A 23,119-nucleotide genomic window follows, 5' to 3' on the forward strand; every position below is an offset into this window, starting at 1 on the left:
ACATCGCATGCTGTCCGTTGTTCAAACTTGCTGGCTTTGCAGTGTTACAGAGCTGTGACTGCAAGTGTTTATTTCCTAACTCCTTGTTCGGTCAGCACACGCTGATTTTGCTTTTGTGTCAGCATGTGCCACTGCCCTTAGCTGGGGTCTATTTCATCCCTGTACATCACGTTCCTGAGAAGAAGACATACAACCGGTTTTTGTGCGGCCAAATATCAAGAGCCAGCAGAGCAACGTCATCCCTGAGAATTTCAAGACGTATGCTTGCCATCAGGTTTGAATTCATATGGTCTGGGGGCTCAGGATGTTTGTAGCCGGTGGCCGCCAGAATGACCACCGTGTTCTCTTCTTTCCCATAGGGAGCAAGTGAAATTCCTCCTTTGGCTAGGACAGGAAACCTTTCACGAAAGGGGGGAAGGCATGAGAGGGACGAGCAGAGGGCAGGGTCTGGATAATTTTTATGCGGGCAAGTGGTCTCTTGGGCTGCTGTGCCTTTTGCAGCCTGTAGCCGAGACTACCAGGGAGCTTCTGCTTAATGAGAAGCTACTTTAGTTATTTGTTAGAAGTAAAGCAGAGAACAAATAGAGTGAAGGCCAGAGGCTCGGGGTCAGACGTGGCTACTCTTCGTGGCCCAGTGGTGCAGCCAGAGGTCCCTTCATCATATCTCAATTTCTCATCTACCCTGTGAAAATGAAATGTAGCTGTAGTTTCCTGACTCTTCAATAAAAATACCGTAGATGTGTTTTTAGAACTTCCAGACTTCATAACAATGAAACATAAAAAAAATAAGCCCTTCCCATCACCTTAATGCCTTAGACGCAAATTAAGGCGCCCAGACTGTTAGTGTTTGTTGGTAACAACATCCTTGTATTTGGGAGAGGTACTGAAGACAGGTTTTCCGCTTACAGTATGAAGCATGAAAATCAACATATATTTTTATAGAAAATAGGAAATATTTAATGTATATAAATTTATTTGCCTTGGCAATTATTTACAATTGATGATTGATACCAACAATTGAGGTAAAAATATACATGAGGTATAAATGTAATATTTAAATGCAATATCATATTTTATTTCCATTGGCAAGATAACAATGAATAAAATACTGTGGTATTTGACAAAGAAGCTCGATGCATCTTTTCCCTCATTTTTCCTGTTTTATTTTTTTAGACGCACTAGGTTATGCAGCAGTGACGTGATCAGCACGCGCGCAAAAATGGGAAAGTCAGGTAATTTGAAGAGAAGGGGGGTCATGAATACAACCGTATTGGTTTTAGTACCCTCTTGCTTCCCAGAGTGTGGTCTTTGGGCCAGCAGCATAGGCATCCCCGAGACTTGTTCGAAATGTAGAATCTTACTCCAGACTGCCTGAATTAGAGTCTGCAGTTGATCAAGATCTCCGGGTGATTCGTGTTCACGGTAAACTTGGTGATACAGTACGATTCATCCGTGTGTGTCTAGCGTATTTTCCAAACCCCTAGGATTCCATCTCTGGACCAGTGTTAAACTAGATTAAACTTCATTAATCTTGTCTATGCATATTAAGGTAATCCAACATATATGGTTGAATTTAAGATGCATGGCAGAAGTGAATTTGTTTTCCTCACGGAACATTGCCCAACTTGAAAATTATGGGTTTGCTGGCCACTTCTTTGTAGGCAAGGAAATGAAAAATTCCCAGGTCATAATTCAAATAGTATGATTTTCCTTGCACCATAGAGAACTCATATATAATATTTTTATTTCTCTCAATAAAAGAATTGCACATTGCTGATAGGAAAAACATTACATAATAACATAAATGCATAACAATACAAAAGAAAGGGAAAACACTCATTTAAGGTTTTTTTTTCCTCCCATACCAGTTGCTAAGTTATGATGCCAATCTTCATGGATTACCAAAGAAAATCTCTTCCTGAAGCCAAGCATAATAACTTATCTTTCTCTCTACCGTTGTCGAATTACAATTAACAAAAAAAACTCCACAACTTAAATCCATTAGCAATGGGTTAAGGAGAGTCAATCTGCTTAGTCTATACAATAATAAATAAGTTTGGGTCAAACGTGTAGGTAGCTTGACTGGCTAATGAAGAAATACGAAATTAAGAAACCTGTTTATATTTTCTAAGAGTTCTATTTTCGCAGAGTACAGTTTTGGTCTTATCGTTAGTTTAAAACCCTGTCTTTTAAATTGCAAAAGTTTAACGAATTATATCTTAAGAACATCCTCCATGGCAAAATAAGAATTCCCTGAAGCTGTAATGGTCCAGGACTCTCAACTGACCATCGCCTCCCCCATCTGGTGTCCAGAGTTAAATTCAGTGCAATGTATCGGTAAGAAAATGCCGATTAACCGTGACCAAAAAGGCCACTGGTCATACAGAATGACATTTAGGAACATGATAAAATGTATCTATGAAAACTCGATAAAACACAGAGGCTCCCTTGGGCTTTGACTATGCAAAGGCTATTATATTTGGCTCTAACCAGCAGGGCAATGAAGTTCTTGCAGTCACTTGCCCTGACTCCAGTGGCCCGTGGGCATCTGACATTTCACCAAACTGCATCCGGCTGGGTCCACTGGCTACTGGCAACCTAGCCTTATACTTGGTCATGACTTCTACTCCACTTCTGTGCTTTTAAGAGGAGTGAGTATTCTTTTCCCAGCATTCTCCAGCACTCCAAGCTCAGTTTTTGAAGGACGCAAGCAAACTGACAACACATAACAACTTTCAATGTTGTTTTCCTTTGGTTAGCTAATCTTTGGTTAGACATCGGGGCCGACCGACAGACTACACATTTTCATACCTGGGTGTTAGCAGCAGGACAGTGGGGGGCTGGGCCCAGAGCAACTTGGAAAGAACACGTGAGTGAGGAAGGGACTCACTGAGTCAGATGCATTCCTTTTCAAAAGACGCAATTATATATAAAATTGATACTGTGCATATATACAGTGAAAATAGAGATATACACACATATGTACATATGCTATACATACATTTATTTACAGTTAAGAGTATGCTTCTTAGAAGCCTTTAAATAGCAAATTAGGCAATGCACAAGAAATAATCCATTTAATTTTAAGTAACATAGATAAATGTTCCGATTTTTAAAAATATTATATTAGTAGGGATGTAGCCGTCTCCAGGAAGGCTAGGAAAGTTCTCGGCAATTCTTGCCTCTTCAACATTCCGACTTCTCAGTGTTTCCATTTTTAAGCATTAACCACGTCTCTCTCTCTCTCTCTCTCTCTCTCTCTCTCTCTCTCGCTTTCTCACGAGCAGCCTCTCCCACAAGTGTTTCCGTTCACTTCCTCTTCCCTGAGTTTGATGTCGCACTGGGGAAAACTCAGATTTTAGTTTCTGGACCCTCAGCAATGAGGGGCTGAAAAGAGTTTCTAATCCTGGCAACTTCTGCTGCACACAGATGTCCAAAGCCTTTACTGTACCACTCTGGGGAGTGACCTCTGTGGGGACAAAAATGAGAAAGGAAGTGGGAAAATCTTTTTCCAAACCTCAGCACTTTATCACGGCAGACCGGGCTGTGCTGTGGCCCGCACCTCGGGGCGCATGCCTACAACTCGGGGCTGACGCCTCGAGGGTCTGAGAACCTCACTCTGTCATCAGGTGCCTGGAAAATGCCTTTTTGGCCAAGTATTCAGTCTGTCTCTTCAGGGTTCACTGGGTGCTTCGCAGCAATACCATGTCCCCAGAGAAGATTCAGACTGATTTCTGGAATTCACTGAGAACACTCAGTGTCCACGGACCCAGACCAAGAACCTGTTTGGCATCGTGACTGCCTTGACGGGGTCGGAAGTAAGTTCGTTTCTTCTCAACGCACGGCAACAGGAGGGGGCGGCAAGAGGAGAGCAGGCGCGACAGAAACACACGAGAAGGGGACTCGCGATCGCTGTGCTGCCACCAGGCGTGTGTTCGCCCTGCCTGAGAAGCACACAGAGTGGGAACGGCACTGAACGTAAAGAAAAGCAAAGGGCTGCAGGAGAACGTCAGAAGCTTGGGAAGGAGGGGGAAAAGGAAAACAGAGAGGGGGAGCGATCACCTACGAAAGCACGTGAACGGCAGCGAAAACACCAAGTAGGGTGAAACGGGGGATCAGGACGACGAACGGCGCCCTGGCGACTCTGGCCCTTGAGTGAGCCTGGCGTCCCCGGGAGGGCACACTTACTTCAGGTCTATCCTGCAGATGTGGGTCAGTCTCGATTTGCCGGAGCCACAAGGTTCTATCAAGTACTGAGAATCCATCACCACGGCCCGCACGCCGCCCATGAGCTGGGCTTCCTCGTGCTCCACGGAGAGGGACACCAGGGTACACGTTCCTTTGGGCAGGTCCGTCTTCCAGGTCCTGTGGCAGAGCACCCAGCACCGCAGGATTAGGGCCGAGAGAGAAAGAAACACCTGGGCGAGGCACTGAGGTTCGCGCCTCTGTTTTCCCGCTCAAATCCCAATCCTGGTTACTTCAACGGATGGTTTCCAGAAGGGTGTGTAAAATCTTTACAGTACAGTTCAAAGCAAGGGTCTCAGCCCTCCGACCCAGAGGCCAGAAATGGTTTTTCAGCTTTCCTTTTATTTTTATTTTACTTTATTGATTAAAAAAAACTATTTAAACCTTTTGTTTTAATGTCTGTTTACTTATTTTAAGAGACAGAGACACAAAGAGCAAGCAGGGGCAGGACAGAGAGAGAAGAAGACAGAGAATCCCGAGAAGGCTCCGTGCCGTCAGCAAAGAGCCCGACACAGGGCTCAAACCCATGAACTGTGAGATCATGACCTGAGCTGAAATCAAGGGTCGGATGCTCACGTGACTGAGCCACCCAGGAGCCCCAGTCTTGCAGCTTTCCAGTCTGCCTCTGGAACCCCAAATCAAGGCTGTAGAGGTTCCTGGCCATTATTGAACGGTTGGTCTTACGGTTTTAGAATTAGGACTTGCCCATTCAATTCATTCAATAAACATCTCCTGGACACGTGAGAAGCCACTAAGAACACAAAGATACACAGCCAAGGAGGAGAAACAGACATACAGAGCGACGTCTGAAACACTAAAGTGAGTGCAGTGATGAGGCTATGCACGGAGTGATCTGCAATCACGTGGAAAGGAAGGTAGGGCTGACAAGGGAAGGCTTTCCGGAAGTGATGCTCAACTCAGTCTTACAGGAAAAGTGAGCTGGTGTGCTTGGCCTGAAGCAAATTAGACACATGTGGACTGCTAATTCTTTTCAAGTACCTGAGTGGCTCCTAGGCAGAACAAGAAAAAAACACAGTCGGTTTGACTCCAGCAGGCAGAGATGCGACGGCGTGTGTCAGCTCAGTATAGAGAAGACCTGTCTCACAAAGTACACTCTCCAAAAATGAAACAGGCTGTCTGAGGAGTAGGAAGTTCCCTGTTACGGGAGCCATTCACACAGAGAGGGGGCTACCACTTGGAAAAATGTTGCAGACGGAAATCAGGAACTGTGAGAGAATCTGTGTAACCATCATTTTTATCGTAAGATACAGGTTTCATTATCATAATCCCAGTTATTTACATCACCAATCCCCTCCCTTGCTTGGCCATATCTTCTATAACTTTGTCAGCCCTGTCCTACTATACCAGGAAGAGAAACTACTCTGGGTGCCCAGCAAGACCTTGGGAAGAACAAAGCCCTATAGAAATGCCTAGCAACTTCTCCACGGGTGGGACCCTTCCCTTCACGTGAGATGAAGTGATTAGCAATAAAAACTGGAAGTTGTACAGATTTGTGGGGATAAAATGGAAAAATCCTCAGTAGCTACCACTGGAAGCTCCCGAGGATCTAGGGAAGGAGACAAAGAAGTAAATGTGGTGGTCCTGAATGGAGACCAGCCGCGTACAAGCTGGTCTAGAGAGGGAGACACTCTGAACAGGAAGCATCTCAGCCTTGTGACCTCCTCACCATATTTGTCACCTTCTACCTTCTTGTGTCAGAACCACCTTCTACCTTCTTGCGTGGTTAGTTTTCTCGAGCGTCGAGTTCTTCCTGCTCAGAGCCTCATGATGCAACCACTTTCTCTTTCAAGTTGTGGATTAACTATCGGTGCTGTGAGACTCTGCCCTAACCACTACGTTTAAAATTCAACCCCTTACTATCCTCCTGTCTTCCTTATCGCCCCCACCCCAAGATAAGGAACCTGATCCCCTTACTCATTATTTATTGATCCTCCCTCCCGGATAAAATGCCAACCCCAAGAGAGCAGGACTGCAGTCTCTTGTATTCACGGCATTATCCCCACAGACTCCCCACGGTGCTGGAATGATGTCCTGTACTGAGAAATAGGCTGGTGGAACTGCGGGATGGATAGAAGGATGAGGCTCCATGCATGGACTCTGGCCCTCAACCTCCTCCAAAGGGAGGGAAGAGGCACGCCATGGCACGGTTCCATCCCAGAAGAACTGGCTGCCATCCCAGAAGAACTATTTGCAAGAGTGAAGATGTGAACTTTAACTTCCACGAGATGACTAATGTCCCAACAACTGTGGGACTAAGCCACCCTTAAAACTGCCCACGTTCTCCACCAGGATCCCAAGGTTGCTAAGATAAACACATATATTTTGGCAAAAATGACCCTTAGAATTCAAGGTCCCAAGGACCAATTCCAAAGGCATAAATAGCCTGTGTGAAAAGTAACCTGTGGTTTGCCATCAAAACTAGTTTCATAAAGTATTTGAAACAGACGTCGGGGAATTTCACTAGTGATTCCTTTTGCACTTCCTATGGGAAGAGACACTGTCTGCCATCAGTTATCAATAAAAAAAAGCATATATTGGTTTAATTACATTTTATTTGGTTTCTTGGTATCCTCAGTCCCTGTCCTTTCTGATTCGATGCTGGCTCCCCAGCCCATGTGCACAGCTATACTCTGCACGCCTCCTACTGCTGGCTGAGCACCCCTTCCAAACCCAGAGGGCAAGGGGCCAGAACTCAAGCCAGAAAGCTATCAGAAGCAACACCTGAACAGAAGACACAAGGCTTGCAGGCCTGTCAGGCCCTGAAATCCTCCTGGATACCCAGCTGTCTGTGCATAGTTGGGCCTAAGGCACAGTTGGGCCTCGGGGTTGTGCCAAGGTTTCCACGCACGGCAATGAGTTATGAATCTCTGAGGTTGCACTGATGGATTTTGAGTTTGCACATACTTCTGTCTTAAGAGGTACCCACACCAAAGATTTGCTTTCCCAAGGGAGAAAAGGCAAAATCAGGAGAAAAGTCAGAGTCAATTTGCATAACATGGCAGCAAGTCCCACTGGACCAACAGCAGCTTATTCTTAGGACTCTGTTCTGAGGAAATGAGCAGTATTTATGGCCTAATAAACCGTCTGCTCCGTAATGAAAGGGGCCAGAGGAGAGCCCAGCACAGCTGTAAACTGGGTGAAGGAAGCAGGAAGTCGGGCATAAATACAACAAAGTCAGGTGTCGCTGAGGGCAGCGAGCACTGGCTCAGAGTTCCCAGCAGAGGCTGAACTTAGGTGATAGAACTGTGCGAAATGTTTAAATATGCAGCTCTTTATTTTTTTTTTTAAAGTTTATTTTTTTAACGTTTATTTATTTTTGAGACAGAGAGAGACAGAGCATGAACAGGGGAGGGGCAGAGAGAGAGGGAGACACAGAATCTGAAACAGGCTCCAGGCTCTGAGTTGTCAGCACAGAGTCCGACGCGGGGCTCGAACTCATGGACCACGAGATCATGACCTGAGCCGAAGTCGGACGCTTAACCGACTGAGCCACCCAGGCGCCCCTAAATATGCAGCTCTTAATCTGCTTCTGGAAACAAAAACATCTTAAACCCTAGAGTCAGGCTTACCTGAGAACCACGAAGTCCCTGGAAGGATGGGGGGCCATGCTGTTCAGCACGTACTGATAGATTTCTGTTTGCTTGTCCAGAGTTTCCACAACCTTCCACTGCACAAAATCCTCATCCCACAGGTGACGCTCTCTCAGCACACGATTCAGAACCACCGAGGGGGGCGCTTCGACCTCCGCAGAGGCCTTCCATAGCTTCAGCGGATGCCCGTCCCCCACCTTGGGAAAGACACCATCGAAGGCTGAAGGGGCCAACTAGTTCCAACGAAAACCTACCATACTTCACTGGGCGCTCAAAAAACATCACTGGTTATGTCACTGGGAAGTGATTCTGCATATCTCAGGTTTAAGACGTTAAGATGTTAATCTTTAAGCTTAGAAGAAAAATAACAGTGATCGTACAAATAATCTCCATCAACACACACGGTATTTACTGTGTGCCAGGAAAGATTCTAACCCATTTGATTTTTAAATAGCCCTCCTCCAACAGTGGTAGGATTATGTCCATTACGCAAATGAAAAACCAGGCACAGAGAGGCATGTGACTTGCCCAATGTCACACAGCTAAAGGACAAGGATAAGATTGGTACTCTGTACTCTGATTACAGGCACCAGGGACTGCTTGGTCTCTAGAGTGGATCTTTGACCTGTTTGTGTGTGTGCCAAGCCCCATGGACAGAGTGGCCTTTTTTTTTTTTTTTTTTTTAATTTAAGAGTGAGAGAGAGAATGCTAGTAGGGGGAAAGGGGCAAGGGGAGAGAAAGAGAGAGAATTTTAAACAGGCTCCACACTCAGTGTCTGCCTAACATGGGGCTTTATCCTAAGACTCTGCGTTCATGACCTGAGCAGAAACCAAGAATTGGACACTCAGAGCCCCTAGGTGCCCCAGAGAGTGGCCATTTTTATTTATTTATTTTTTTAATTTTTTTTTTTAACGTTTATTGATTTTTGAGACAGAGAGAGACAAAGCATGAACGGGGGAGGGTCAGAGACAGAGGGAGACACAGAATCTGAAACAGGTTCCAGGCTCTGAGCTGTCAGCACGGAGCCCGACGCGGGGCTTGAACTCACGGACCACGAGATCACGACCTGAGCTGAAGTCAGACGCTTAACTGACTGAGCCACCTAGGCGCCCGAGAGTGGCCATTTTTAAAGCAAAACAAATCCCTGCTTGTTAGACATGGGGGTAATTTTGTTACAACCCTGAGATTACCTTTTTGAAAGCAAGATCTGTATTGTCTGTGCTGGAGCACGTGACCCAGCCTTTGAACTTCTCCTTGGCTTCTTTCTGGAGCCCCTGGACGAGATGTTCCAGGTACATATGGAAAGTTGCTCCGCTCTCCTCCAGCTGGGACCCCAGGTCTTCTAGAGTCGGAGCGTGGATCTCAGCCTCCACGTATGAGTTATGGGACTGGGCTACCAACTCATGTGGGACCTGAATCAACGGATGCACACGAGAGCAACATACTGAGCTAAAGAAATGCTGAAACTAATAGTTAGAGAAAGCAAAGTAATTTTGTCAAAACCCACAGTGTGGGCAACGGGCCTAGCGCCATGGGGATAGTTTCCCAAGATCAGCGGCAAGGCTGGGGTGGGGGAGTTTCCTAAAGTCAGGAAAAGCAAATATGTTTCTGAGACTACAGTTATTATCCAAAACATTGCAATGACTTCCCATTCATTCTTTCCGTTTTCCTTTTAACGTATTTTTCTTCGGTTTGGCAAAATGTGGGCTCAGGAAACTTAAAGCACATAGACTTAAGAGAAACATCAAATATGAGTCAGAAATAGCTTTACCTTTTTAGCACACTTTTCCCATTTACAGATGCCAATTCCACCACAAAAAGTATGCCAGCAGTCTACTTCAATAACTTCTTAAACACATCTGTGGGTACACTCAGAGCCTGTCATTGATTCTTGGTTCACAGAACCAAGAGGGTTACGCAGATGTTGAACCTAATCAGGTCCAAGTTAACACATCCAACATAATTGGCTGGCTGGCCTTGAAGCTGGCACTGGAGGGCAATGGAACCGTTTTCTTGAAAACCATCATCACGGTAGCCCCAGGTGTCTAACTGTCAGGGCCTCAGTGATACAGAGCTCCTCATGCTTCTTGGGGGCAACGACCAGAGCTGTGTTGTGTACTATTGTCATTATAAAATCAGGAACAAACACATATAAGCCGCAAATGCAGCAACGGTTCCAAGCATCTTCTCTGGCTCCAAGAGCTATGAGGAAGGCTGCTGGAAGCGGTTACTCACCTCAAACAGTCTGTCGCATTCTGTGATCATGTGGGCAAGCCCCTGAGCCGCGGCCAGGTTCTCACTGAGGTCCTTTTGATCTGGCTTCCCGGTGGCATATTTCTTCTGTATGACTCTATAATTGAAGGACAGAGTTGTAAGCGGATCCCAAACCCAAGAGCTTTTCGCAATCCAGAGCTTGTCCCTTTTGTTTTCGGTTCCTGTCCAAGACGCTAATCCAGATCCCAGACTTTCTCATTTCCAAATAAAAACAATGACCACACAGATATTCTGAGTCAGGGGAAGAGTCTGACAGCTCATAATGAAAAACCTTGGAAAAATACAAGGGCAGGAGTAACTGCTGGGGAAGAAATTTATCTATTTTTTCCCAAATTTGAAACCATGCCTTTACAGGCTGCTGTTCTCAGGTCTTAAGTCCTGCTTTTTTCATAAAAGATTGTAAATATGACTTCTTTCCCACCCACACACTACATACACACCAGAACACAATGCCTCAGGCTTTCTGGATGGCAATGGCCATCCTTCAGTACTACTTGGTTTTATATCTGAGCACATGAATTAGCTCACCTTGAAACATTTTCTTTCTTTTTCTTAAAGTTTATTTATTCAGAGAAAGAGAGAGAGAGAACGAGCAGGGGAGGGGAAGAGAGAGAGAGGGAGAGAGAGAATCCCAAGCAGGCTCCATGCTGTGAGCGTAGAGCCCCATGCAGGGCTTGAACTCACAAACTGTGAGGTTGTGACCTGAGCCGAAACCAAGAGTCGGATGCTTAACTGACTCCGCCACCCAGGGGCCCCTTGAAACATTTTCTGATTATAATAAACTAAATGCTGACAAATCCCCAAACTGAAGTACAATACTAGAAGTGTTCTTTGTTTGTTTGTTCGTTTAATGAACTATGGGGAACATCGAAGGATTATGGCTGTTGATGAGAAAAACCCACCTGGGGGAGCTTTCTTTCTTCAGTAAATTAAGATGAAAGAGGGAGGGGGCCAGACACACAGCCAGGTTCATGGGTGTCATCTGATTCTCTTCCACCGAGTTGACCACGTCACTCAGGAAGCACAGCAGCGTCTGCAGGACCTCCCTGCTTTCGTCGGCCAGCAACAGGACGGCCGCCTGCACTGCTTGCAGCCGCTGCTCCTTGGGGACATCTGCAGAAAGGCGGGTGCCGGGTCGTTAGAGGAACAGCCACAGGAGGAGCCAGCTGGGGGCCCGTGAGGAAGCTCCACCTTCCCGGGGTGCAGACCCCCTCAGAGATATGACCATCACCGACTACCACGGCGACAGCCACTAACGGCACAAAGAAGTAAGTCACCGCTTAGGCCTCACAGCTGCTGAGAGGCAGAGCTGGGACTGGAACCCAAGTAGTCCAGCTCCGGACCCGCTGCCTTAACAAGAAACGCTGTTTGGCAAGGAACGGCCCCGTCCTGGCCTTTCACGGTCTCTGAGCTAGCCACCTGCTCAGCCGTTTGCAAACTGTTTTTCTGCTCTGACTGCAGCTGGCGGCTGGCCGGGGCACGGTCAGCCTGGCCTCCCTCATGTCCACCCTCCCACCAGACAGCTTGGGAAGCACCTCTCAGGAGGCCCAGGGCTCCGGGGCACGTGTTTGGACACCACTGTGTTAGGGGACGGCGGCCTCGCCTTTCCCCACCTCTAGCAGAGGAGCCGGGCCTCGATGCCAGCTTGGCGCAACTAACCACGAGTGGTGGGACGGAGCTGGCTGGCCCTCTCGAATGACTCCTAGAGGCTCGGCTCCTTGAGGGTCAGCCGGACACATCTTCCTTTCTCCTACAAGTCCCCCAGGGCTTGGTGCAGAGGGAGTGTGCTGTTGCTTCATGCGGTGAGCTAGTGTCACGCATTTCAGAGTTTTGGGGAGTATGGAAGTTGAGGTTGTACTTGGGGAAGAGGATCCACGTTCACTAGGGTGATGGGGAGGGTCTGGCCGTGTCGGGCCACTCTCCTTCGGGGTGGTCCGTGTGGGGTGGTGGTGGTGGGTGCTGGCCCCAAATAAGTGATGTGAACCGAAAGGGAAAATCCCAGCAAATGGCTGCTAGGCACTACATTATGCTGCCCCCTGGCTGTGTTCATTATTGATCTTTTAGGTCTGACTCAATGCCCTTATACCTCTGACTCTGAAAGACCCGGTCAAGAATTCACTCTGGTTACATGGTCTTTCTTAAAATACCATGTTCTAGAACAGGTGTCTGCAGTGGGGTGTCTGTCCTCTGAAGGGGTGGAGGAAATGCGCTTGTGATAATCCTTGACACGAGAGAAGAAAATATCAGGATTTTCAATGGTGTTCATGTTTTCTCTCATGCTTTAAAAATACTGACTGGGTACGTTTTATAATGTTTGTCATAGTATATCACAGTATATTTCTATTATGAAAAATAAGTATACATGCTCAGATATTTACTAGTAGTGGTAGGGGTACATGATAAAAAACATTGGAACCTGCTGCTTCAGAGGGCCTGTGGTGTGACCTTCATCCCGGGTCTGGATCCTCTCCATCATTGTACATCCCAGGGCCGGGTACCCTCTGGACCCCAGTCACGCAGCAAACCCACATTTCTGGAAAAGCCTGATGTACAGTCAATGTTTTAGAAACCATCTCTACCCCTGCTACGTCCACTGTGTAGTGGCACAAGACAGCCCGGGGTTTGGTAGAAAAGAGCCATTTTGTTCAAATTATAGCAGAACCTTTTTCTTTTTTCTTGCTTGTGCTGAAACAGAAGCAGATGCTTCAGGCTTGTCACTGAAGTGTTATAAATTCAGCTGAGCCATTGAACTGCTTTTAAATATGCTGCTTTGGCTAAGATGTCTAGTGTGTACATTGTTTAACTTCAGATCGCCAATATTCCACAACAAAATTTGTAAGAGTCATCTGTCATGGCTACATGTTGTCTCAACTTTCTCTCTAGTCACTTTTCCCTTTATCTGTCAGAAAGGATCTTCTATTATTTTCTATAAAAATTGTTGTGAAGGTCAACTATTAATCCCTAAATTCAGCATTCATCTTGAATCCTGTCCTCTTTGACCGTTCTGTTACATTCGGCACTCGTGTGGCTCCTGCCTCTTTCTCAGCTCTCGGGAGACTACTCTAGACCTGCATATCTAAATGTTGATAATGTCAACGATGTGGATGGCTATTGGCATCTCAAATTCAATGTCCAGTTGATTCTGAACACCTCTCCTCTCCCTGCTCTCAAACCAGCTCTCCTTCCCCTCTTCCTTTCCATATTCTCCCAGTCACCAAATGTTAGGACTACAGAGTAGTCTCTGATCCCTCCATCTTTCTCCCTCCTGTAGACCAGTGGGTTTCAAATATTTTCATTATCCATCCAAACTCCAATTAATCATTTAATGAAAGTCCAAGAAGTAACATAGCTAAAATTAAAACTGCCCTGGAAAAGGGGAGGAAGAACGGTCCCTCTCTTTGACTCTAGAGTCTATCCACGGAACACTGAATTTCCAGTCTCACTGCTGGAAGTCACAGCAGGTAACCCAGTGCTTCACTTACTGTGTTAGCTCACTCACTAACCCCCGGTTCCTGGACAGTCCAATATCTCTTGTTCACCACTTCCACATTCATGGGTCACAAGAGCAGTTCTGATGGATATTTACCCTTGTGGCAGACACAAACATGGATGCCTATTCAACATCTACTCCCTCTTTCTTCCTCTACAAGAAAACACACTTTCTGTTCAGGTGCGGGCTGCAATATGCTCAGGGAAGGGGGGTCCTTCCTGCGGACTAGGGAATAACCATGCTGGCCTAACTCCCAAATGGTAATCCTTCTCTTTCCAGTGACTGATTGAAGGGAGAAGGTATAAATAATTTCTGGCCTATGGGACCAAGATAAATGCTAGGAACTTTTGTAAATGTATCTCCCTGATAAAAAGAGACATTTGCCCAAGGAGAAGCCCTTCTGCTCTCTTCTTGACTTTGAATGTGATTTGGGGAAGACATGATAATTATAAGTTGTGGTAATCATAATTCTAAGTTGTGACCTTCAGGGGATAACCAAGAGAGGCTGACTTCAAGCCTGGCATCACTGAGCTGTGAAATTAACCGACTCTGGAATTACATAATTCCAGATTTCTTGTCATGTGCGATTGTATGATTTTTTTTTTTTTTTATTGTTTAAGCTATTTGTTGGATTTCTGGTTCTGTCTTTATAGCCGAGAGCATTCTAACTGGTAACTCCCTCAACAACACCCAAGGGTTGGTTCCTCAATGCTTAACGAATCAAGTATGAACTCTTTGCCCTGATATTCAATGCCCTTTCTTGGTATGGACCCAGTCTAATTTTTCAGTGTCAGTGGTCCTACATCGTACAGTTACCACTCATGCCAGCCAGATGAATACCTTGTAATTCCCTGACACATGCTCATGCTATTTGTATAACTCAACAAGTGTTTCTTCCATAGCCCAACCTTCCGTGGTGGAACCAAGTTCGATTCCTCATCTCAACCTCCTTGGGTTTTCTTTGTAAGCTTACTGTGGAATTTCTCCAATCTTGCTGCACAGCAGTTATTTATGATATGTCTCGTGTCCCTCAGTTGTAAGATCCTTAAGAGCAGAGAGTAGGTCTTACCCATCCATATCATCTGTAGCACTCAGCACAGTGTCCTGTGCATAAGAGGAACTTGGCAAATGTTTGCTCAGCTAAAATAAACCCTGCTTTGATCCAGTTTCTTGCTGGTGAGTCTCAGAAGGGGCCAAAGGGATTTATCTCTTGGAAATCATCTGGCTTTAACCTTAGACTAGTGTCAACCCTAACCTGAGAACTGATTAAATGTAAAGAATCATATATGATAGTTCCAAACCATGAGGGAGGCTTCATGGCAGCTCAATCTCTTATGGCAACAAAATCATAAACTCTCTGTGTTTGGGCTCACACAACATGTACCATTAATTTAACTTAACTTATTCACTTTGACAAAATAATATTTATTTAGTGGGTCATCACTTTATCCTGTTTTTACAAGTGGTATTTACTATAATCCCTTTTGGATTTGCAGTATCGTAGGCTCCTGAAACACATTTAGCCCAGAATTCTCTATAGCAGGGATCTTCTTCAAATTGGATTAATTCCATGTTGAGTCCCAGTTCAGGTATATTTTGCTGAACACTCAAAGTCCACAGCCAAATATATTTTTCCTAAAGTGTTGGGACTTGGACCACTAAAATAATTTATAATCATAATATTATTGCATCTAGAAAAGAGTCATGTGTTCATTTCTAATATCCCCCTTTGCTGCTACCTTCAGAAGGATATGCTACCTTCAGAAGAATAAAAAAATTTTTATTCAATGGTTATTTATTTTAATTATTGGGGCTTTGCTGAGAATTGTCAATTTAGCATCACTTAAAAAATTCCAAGTGAAAACATTACTTACTTGAATTAGGCCTAAACTTCATTTGGTTTGTTTACTTTTCACCAATTAAAATACATTGTATTAAGATACATTTGCTTCTTATTTCTGGTCATTTGGCTTTGAATTTCATATATCCCAAGGAAATGTTTATTTTAAAAAGATAAAATATATTTTTTAATGCTATTCATTTATTTTCAGAGAGAAAGCATGAGCGGGGAAGGGCAGAGAGGGAGGGAGAGAGAATCCCAAGCAGACTCTATGCTGTCACGGCAGAGCCTGATGCGGAGCCCAAACTCATGAACTGTGAGTTCACGACCTGATTCGAAATCAAGGGTCGGATGATTAGCCCGACTGAGCCACCCAGGCACCTCCAAAATTAAGTAAGTTTATAAAAACATTTATATACCAAATAAATTCCATTGTGTCCCCTTTGCATTTTAAAGTTATTAAAAGTACATTGAAAGTTAGTTTTAGATCTTATGCAAAACCCTACTGAGAAGGAAAACTTTGATGTCAAAAAGGTATTTTCAGACCCGTAAAATATGGCCTGGAGATTTCCATATCAAACTGTGAACAAAGTTTACTTTTGGAAAGAAGTGTAGAATGATAACTTTCATATATTTCTTTATGGATTTATGTATTACTTGTACAACAAGCACTCAGTCTGCAGAATGTTTTCACGTGGATGCGTGCGCATGAGAACAGTGGTCTGCATGGCTTCCACTTACACTGATAGATGTGGAGGAAGGTCTCGCTGAGCTTGTTGGTGAAAAGAGGCTCCGGGAGGTCCCGGAAGAACTGTTTTACCATATCCGCCACATCATAAGCAGATTGGTCCTCATAGCTGACATTCTCAGGGAAGCTCTCGTTCATCTGACGTAATGCATGGATTCGAGATTTCACGCCCGATTTTCGAAAAAGACCCACCTGAAACAAGTCACAGGGACGTGTTAGCGAGGCGGCCCTGGCCCCAGTCATTCTCTTCCTAAAGCAAGCAACCTGGGAGTGATGAGAGGGCGTGGAACCAGGACCAGAATGAGCAGCAATTGCTTACGAACTGGTAAAACCGTGAATGACGAGTTTAGTTACTTTGGGCAGTAGTTGAACGTTGACTTCCTCTCCCATAAAATGAAGATAAGAATAATGCTCTACCCCACAGGGCGTTCATGGAGACTAAATGAGAAAATGTGCATGACAGTGTTTTGTAACCTGTAGCCTTCTAACACACTAGATGCTATCATGCATTCACTTATCCAACAAGCAATGATTAAATACCACCCCATCGCAGGCATATTTACAGTTGCTAGGAGCCATTAGTGAGCAGAGCAGACCAGACAAAATTCCCTGCCGTCTGGGGTTGACACTTTAGTGGGGGGTTTTGAAAAAGTTTGGTCAATGGAAGGTTTGGTGGGTCCCAGATAAGCAAGCAGTGCACCTTTGGGGGAGAAGTTCATCGGGAATATGCTCATGAAACAAAATAATACCATAAACATGTATTTTGATTTAAGGGTCTTATTTCTTGTTCTCCTTTGGAACCCCTGTAATCCTCCCTATGTCGGTTTCTCATATGATGCTTGGCACCCATTATTCTACCTGGTTGGTTATTATGTGCATAAGCTGTGGCTCTAGTGAGGATCCCTGGGTGGCGTTTTTTTCACTTTAAGGCATTGTCTTATGTAGAGTTTAGATTCCTCTTCTCTTTGACATGTAAATGGAGAAATGGAGCAGTAAGGAACCAAGGAGATAATGCTCCTAATAGGAATGAGTTGAGGTGGAGCAGAGCCCCGGGAGAATGGAGATTCCTGCCAGGGTCGGCAGGTTACACTCTTGGCCCCTCAAGAGGCTCTGCACTCTGGACTTGCCTCTACCCAAGAAATGACTGAATTTCTCTGGGACCCCTGGTTTACAGTGAATTTGCATGTCTGCTATTTTTTTTTTTAATGTTCATTTATTTATTTTGAGAGAGAGAGAAAGAGAGTGTGTGCTTGCGTGCACGTGAGCAGGGGAGGGGCAGAGAGAGAAGGAGAGACAAGATCCCAAGGAGGCTCTGTGCTGTCAGCACAAAGTCCAATGGGGGCTGGATGCCACAAACCATGAGATCACGACCGGAGCCGAAATCAAGATGCTTAACCGACTGAGCCCCCCCAGGTGCCCCAGCATGTCAGCTATTTTTAAGTGCCTGTAGGGCCCGGAGTTGCTCAAACTCGGTCGTTCATTCAACCCTCAATCTCTACTCTTCTCACTCCTGAAGGGCTCACAGGTTGGCTCACTTCCAAAAAGGTGGGGAGATTTTGAGCGGTCAGACAGGTAAGCAGCCACACACGGTCAGCCATGGCTCCTCCTCCCTGAGCCCGGGGAAACTTTCAGGCCAGGTCAGCGGCTGCTCCGTGTGCCAGGCCAGGCTTGACCCAAGTTCAGGTGTCTGAGGAAAGCTCTCCTGGTTATTGCTCTAAATGGAGAGCTGTCCTAATTCCTTTAAAGTACAGTGACAGCAAGGGGAGAAGTCCGAGCGATGAGAGAATACTCAGGTTTTGTACACGTCAGCGGAATGGATCGCAGAGGACATCATACGCTGCTACGTTTTGTGGCAATAAGAACCGAATCCTTAGTAACACTTTTTTTGCGTTCCCAGGCTTAGCACCCTAATTCCACAGATCAGGAATATTCAGGCATGTTGTCACTGAAAACATTAATTGCTTTCTTTTTTATTTCTTAAAGTTTGGAATGTCTAGAAAATGCAAAACTTCGCCGCACTTAGATGACTGCTTCAAGAATGCAAAGGACATTTATCATCCTCTGGCGACTGCTCCAAACTTCATCAAAGCGCATGAGAAGAAAGCACGTACTGTCGAAAGAGAAATTCAAGGTGTCAGATGAACGATTACTAAAGTGAGGTCCATCCTCAGCCTGGTTACATTCTCGACTTCTCTAGTTCTGGAAGGAGGCCCAGGACGGTGCCACGGGGCTGTGCTCCACGGGAGTTCTCAGAATCGAAGTGCCTGGAGGGTGAATTGTGAAGTATGACTCACAAACATTTATCCTCCTGTGAGTTGGTATTATTCCGCCTGAGAATTCCTGTTATTTTCTTAGCAGCAGAGGACTATTGATTGGAATCTATCAAGAATAGAGCAGATAGGTGTTTGTGGGTAAATTATGAGCATCCCGAGTCTTGCTGGCTTCATCTCTGGGTGAGGACCGACGTGCATGTACAAACACATCCCAGCAATGTTTTCCTCGTATTGTTCCGTTTCCAAGTTTCTTTCTAGTTTCAGCAAATATTGTTATTTTAATTATTTTAGACGTGTCTGGAGCTCTCCAGCTGCGGGCTCTCAGCTGCTTGTTCTGACTTAGATCTCACAGGATGTCCAGAGGGCAGTCAGGTATTTATTTGTTCTGCCTCAAATTCTGACAATAACCTTCCCGTCCCACCCTTATCTTCCAGGGATGTGGGAAATATCTGTGGGATCTGTGGATTTTTGTTGGAAGCACAGAAGGAAATTTCTTTCCTAAACTTAATAAGGAAAAGGTGGTCTGAACTCAGACCAGATTCCAGATGTAGTAGCTCAGGATGGCAGAAGGGAAAGGCAGAAAGAAACCCCTGTCTTCAACCTTAGCCCTACGCTGATGAAAAAACTAACCTTGGAGCCACCCTACTTCCTGACTTCTTGTTACAGGAGCTCGTGAATTTCCTATTGGGTGCGCCATTTTGGGACTGTCTTCTTCTGTTCCTTGCAGTGGAAAATTCCCAGGACACAGTGACTAGAAGATTCTTCTGATGGTGTAGAGACCCTGAGAATAAGGAGAAGTCCACCTACCTTCATTAAGCAACCATGGCGGCTGGTGTGAGTGACTGGCAATAATCATTTCTTTGAAAAGTTTTCAAAGGAGTGATGAAATTTGCACTTCTGGTGAAAAAAAAATTTTTTTTTTTTTTCCCCGAGTGAAAACAGAGAACCGAAGAAACCACGTTAAAGCTGTCGCTTCTAAGGGCAGCCTTGTCATCACTGTGGATGGGAGGCTGCCCCAGATCCCTCAGCTTCATTATGAGGAAGACCCAAAGAGTGTGAAATGTCTTTCATTTGCCTCTGCGCCTGTCACTGCTGGTAGTCACACAGGGCCCCATGCTTGGTTTCATTCTCTGCTGTCACCGTCTTGAAATTCTTAATAAGTTATGAACAAAGAAGCTCAAGTTTTCATTTCGCACGAGGCCTTGCAGGCTCCACAGCAGGTCCCGTTCTCGTGTGCCGCTAAAGCACGGCTCCAGCACCCTCTCCAAGACGGGAAGACTAGTGGTCAGCAATGCAGAGTTCATTTCACAAGCATCTTGCATGTGATCTCTCCTTTCACAAGTAAAAGGGTGAGTGGCGAGCGTTCCCTTGGTCCAGTTTTACTTTCCTCTCTTTTGTCTTCCACCTAAAATCCCAGCTGTGAAAAAGCAGACTCAAAGTATAACCTAGAGAGGCCCCAGAGCATCATTTATGTCATCTGAGGTAGACAGCAGGACCATGATGAACAGGCAGAGCGCACAGGGCACCTGCACTGAGTAGGAAGTGTCTTCCCAGAATAATTGGGCTTCTAAAACTTACTGTTCCATTAGAATGAGAGGTCGGGCATGAGTGCTGCATTAGAATTCAAATTTCATCTAAATAACATTAAATCTCCTACTTGGCATCCTTTTTATGCTAATCCATTCAATACTTAATGATGTTTATCAGGACTTCCATTTCCTCCTCTTCAGAAATGTGCTCAGCTAATGAAGAAAGGTTGGTTTTATGCAGAAAGAGAAAGGTTCCTAAGTACAGGGTGTGGGGGTGCGGGGGGTGGGGGGGGAGGGAGGAGGGGCGGGTTCTGATTGTGAGCACTGCAGGCTTTGCCTCTCCTCTCCCTGCGGTGGCTTCACATTCATCAGGATGGGCATAACCTGTGCTTCTGTGCGCCACTGATTTAGGGCAGAAATAAAAGCTCAGCCAACAAAGCAAGGCTCCTCTCACACACTGCTATGTCTGAATACAAATGGTTCATAATTGAAGGCTGAACTTCCTTATTTCATCTACGGCCAGCTGCAAGGGTGAAAATGGATACACTGTGTTTCATCATCTATAAACTGTTCTGCACTTGGGAGTGTAGGAGGGGAAATGTTGGCAATGTTTCAGGGCCCCGGGGGGCTGCGCTCAACCGTTGGTGATGAATGCTTATGTTCGAGGTGAATGCTTAGCATGAGGAAAAGGGGGCTAGCTCATGGTAGGAAGCCTCCTTCCCCGGGGTCCAGGGCAAAGCCTTGGGAGAGTCTTGGATGGTGGTTCAAGGGAACCATGTGAAGGGAGGCAGCACAGAAGCCAGTTAGAGAAAGGATGTCCTGGATGCTCTGGCTTCCTATGACTCGGGCTGAGATCTCAAGATCCTGTGCAGACCTAAAACTTTTCGGTTCTAAGGAGGTGCTACTGGTGAAGAAGGAACGGTCTAGAGTGATGCATGTTCCTCCCTCTTACTCTTGTCCCCTCTTTCTTTACTGATTCATTCACTTTTATGTGCTTTTGTTTGCTCTTAGAGTCTCTAGAATAGTCTTCCTTTTAAGCCTGGTTTTAATTTTCCATGTGTTTGTCTGGTTTTCCCTTGTGCCCTTGTTATTGCCACCTTCCTTCTTCACCGGGACCGGAGTGGGGGGGGGGGTCTCTGTGTGCTTTCCACACTCTGTGATGGTGAAGGGGAGGGACTTACAAGGTGGGGAGCCCTGCAGGTGTGGAGGGCTTCATGAAGTCCTAACTGGCTCTGGGGAAAGTCCCGTTGACATTTTATGGATTCTTACTTTTGACTGATACAAGAGAGGGTTGCCTCATTCATTTTGGTTACATTTACAATCGGTATTTATGTCCTCGAAATCAGTCTTTTGCCCACAATGGTTTGCCAGCACACTGTTTTCTCAGTAAGGCATTCTTCCAGATTGAAAACACAGTTAGAGGCTTGATATGGAGACCGGGAATAAGCCAGTGAGCCAGGATCGAGGAGATTTCGGTGCCCACCATCCTTCTCTCGATTTGTATGACTTTTCCTTCAGATAGGAGACTAGACCAAGTAACAGTGGTCTTACTGATGCCATCCATGATTCAGAATCTACAGGGGTCCTGAGTGGTTTCCAGTCTACACTAAAGGAGTGAGTAGAACAGTGGTAGTGTAATTTATTTACTCCCATCCAACTTTGCTCAAAAAAGAATTCAAGGTGACCTATAATGATCTCTAAAATGTATAAGATACAATTAAATTAAAGATAAAAGATAAGAAAATTTGAGCAAAAGGAACATAAAGATGAAAAGGGCAGCCAGAAATGAGGTGGACGTACAAAATTCATGCCAAATATTTACATATTTTTACTACAGGCAGAATATACATTTGGCTCCAATCATTCTAGCAGCTAATATAGAGAGGAAAAAATACCCAGTTGTTTTTAATATTAAAAAAGCTAAACAAACAGACTCATCATCCAAAAGAAACACAATGCTTTCAGGTGTTGGGGCCAGAAAAAGATTCTTCCATTATCACAGAAAGGCTGTCACCTCATGTAATAACCAACATCATCAACAAACAAAGGGTATGATGCACAAAGGGTACGATGCATTCATCAATGAGTTGTTTAGGGCTATTTCTCAAAGTGTCCCTTGATGCTGGAGATGGCATCACCCTAGATCCACTGGGACAAGCAATTCTAACAGGTGACAACAGAGTGGAGTTTTTAAAAACCTGGACTCTGGGGGCGCCTGGGTGGCGCAGTCGGTTAAGCGTCCGACTTCGGCCAGGTCACGATCTCGCGGTCCGTGAGTTCGAGCCCCGCGTCGGGCTCTGGGCTGATGGCTCAGAGCCTGGAGCCTGTTTCCGATTCTGTGTCTCCCTCTCTCCCTGACCCTCCCCCGTTCATGCTGTCTCTCTCTGTCCCAAAAATAAATAAACATTGAAAAAAAAAATTAAAAACCTGGACTCTGGAGTTGGCTTTTCAAGAGAGTGTTGGCTCCACCATTGCCACCTGGGGGACAACCCCACCCAGGGTGGAGATGGCATTAAATGAGGCAGTGAATGTAAAACACTCAGTATGATGCTGAGAACATACTGGGCATCAAGAAATGTTACTATTATTGAGCCAACTGCATAGATGGATTGCATTTGCTTTAGGTATTCCTGAACAAACACTGTTTTCCCTTGATAGAGCTTTCGCTGAGAAGCATTCACTGGCCATGCATTAGAATGTCTAGAACAAAATATTTTTTGTTCTTGGGAAAAGGCAGAGCCAAAAGCTCTAAGGAAATTAGCCAAGAGGAGGGACGCGTCTCGTAAACCCTTAGGAAAACTGAGAAGCTTGGAAAAACAGGTGTCTGAAAAAAAGGTTACCCTCCACAAAACACAATCTTGGGTTTTGTGATATTCATAGATGATCCACCTTTGACTGGTGTGCAGTTTTGGTAAAAGCTCTAAAATTAAAAAAAAATAATAATAATGCTTAAGTAACTGGATTCATTGGTTTGCTCTATTCAGATGTTATTCACAAGTCAGTTAATGCTGGGGCATCTGCTGAGCACCACAGTTATAGAAAAGTGGTCTGTTCCCTTCTTTCTGAGAAATAACAGGGAAACTACTAAAGCCATTTCTCAAAACACAAT

At 45.2% G+C, this 23,119-nt stretch overlaps 1 protein-coding gene across 4 annotated transcripts in view; it reads right to left on the minus strand.

Moving 5' to 3' along the window:
• Positions 1–2,260: 2,260 nt before the first annotated feature.
• Positions 2,261–23,119, minus strand: part of STARD13 (StAR related lipid transfer domain containing 13) — a 237,237-nt gene continuing 216,378 nt past the window's right edge. For 3 of the 4 annotated variants that reach the window (XM_030308969.1, XM_030308962.1, XM_030308978.1), the window contains exons 8-14: positions 16,202–16,400; positions 11,033–11,243; positions 10,092–10,206; positions 9,047–9,268; positions 7,836–8,053; positions 4,189–4,365; positions 2,261–3,469 (exon numbers count right to left, since the gene is read on the minus strand). In XM_030308969.1, the coding sequence (XP_030164829.1) occupies positions 3,352–3,469; positions 4,189–4,365; positions 7,836–8,053; positions 9,047–9,268; positions 10,092–10,206; positions 11,033–11,243; positions 16,202–16,400 (1,260 nt within the window). In that variant the 3' untranslated portion in view covers positions 2,261–3,351. The remainder of the gene's footprint in view (positions 3,470–4,188; positions 4,366–7,835; positions 8,054–9,046; positions 9,269–10,091; positions 10,207–11,032; positions 11,244–16,201; positions 16,401–23,119) is intronic. The other variant, XM_030308986.1, reaches the window with a different exon arrangement.

This window comes from Lynx canadensis, chromosome A1 (assembly GCF_007474595.2).
Source record: "Lynx canadensis isolate LIC74 chromosome A1, mLynCan4.pri.v2, whole genome shotgun sequence".
Taxonomy (NCBI): domain Eukaryota; kingdom Metazoa; phylum Chordata; class Mammalia; order Carnivora; family Felidae; genus Lynx; species Lynx canadensis.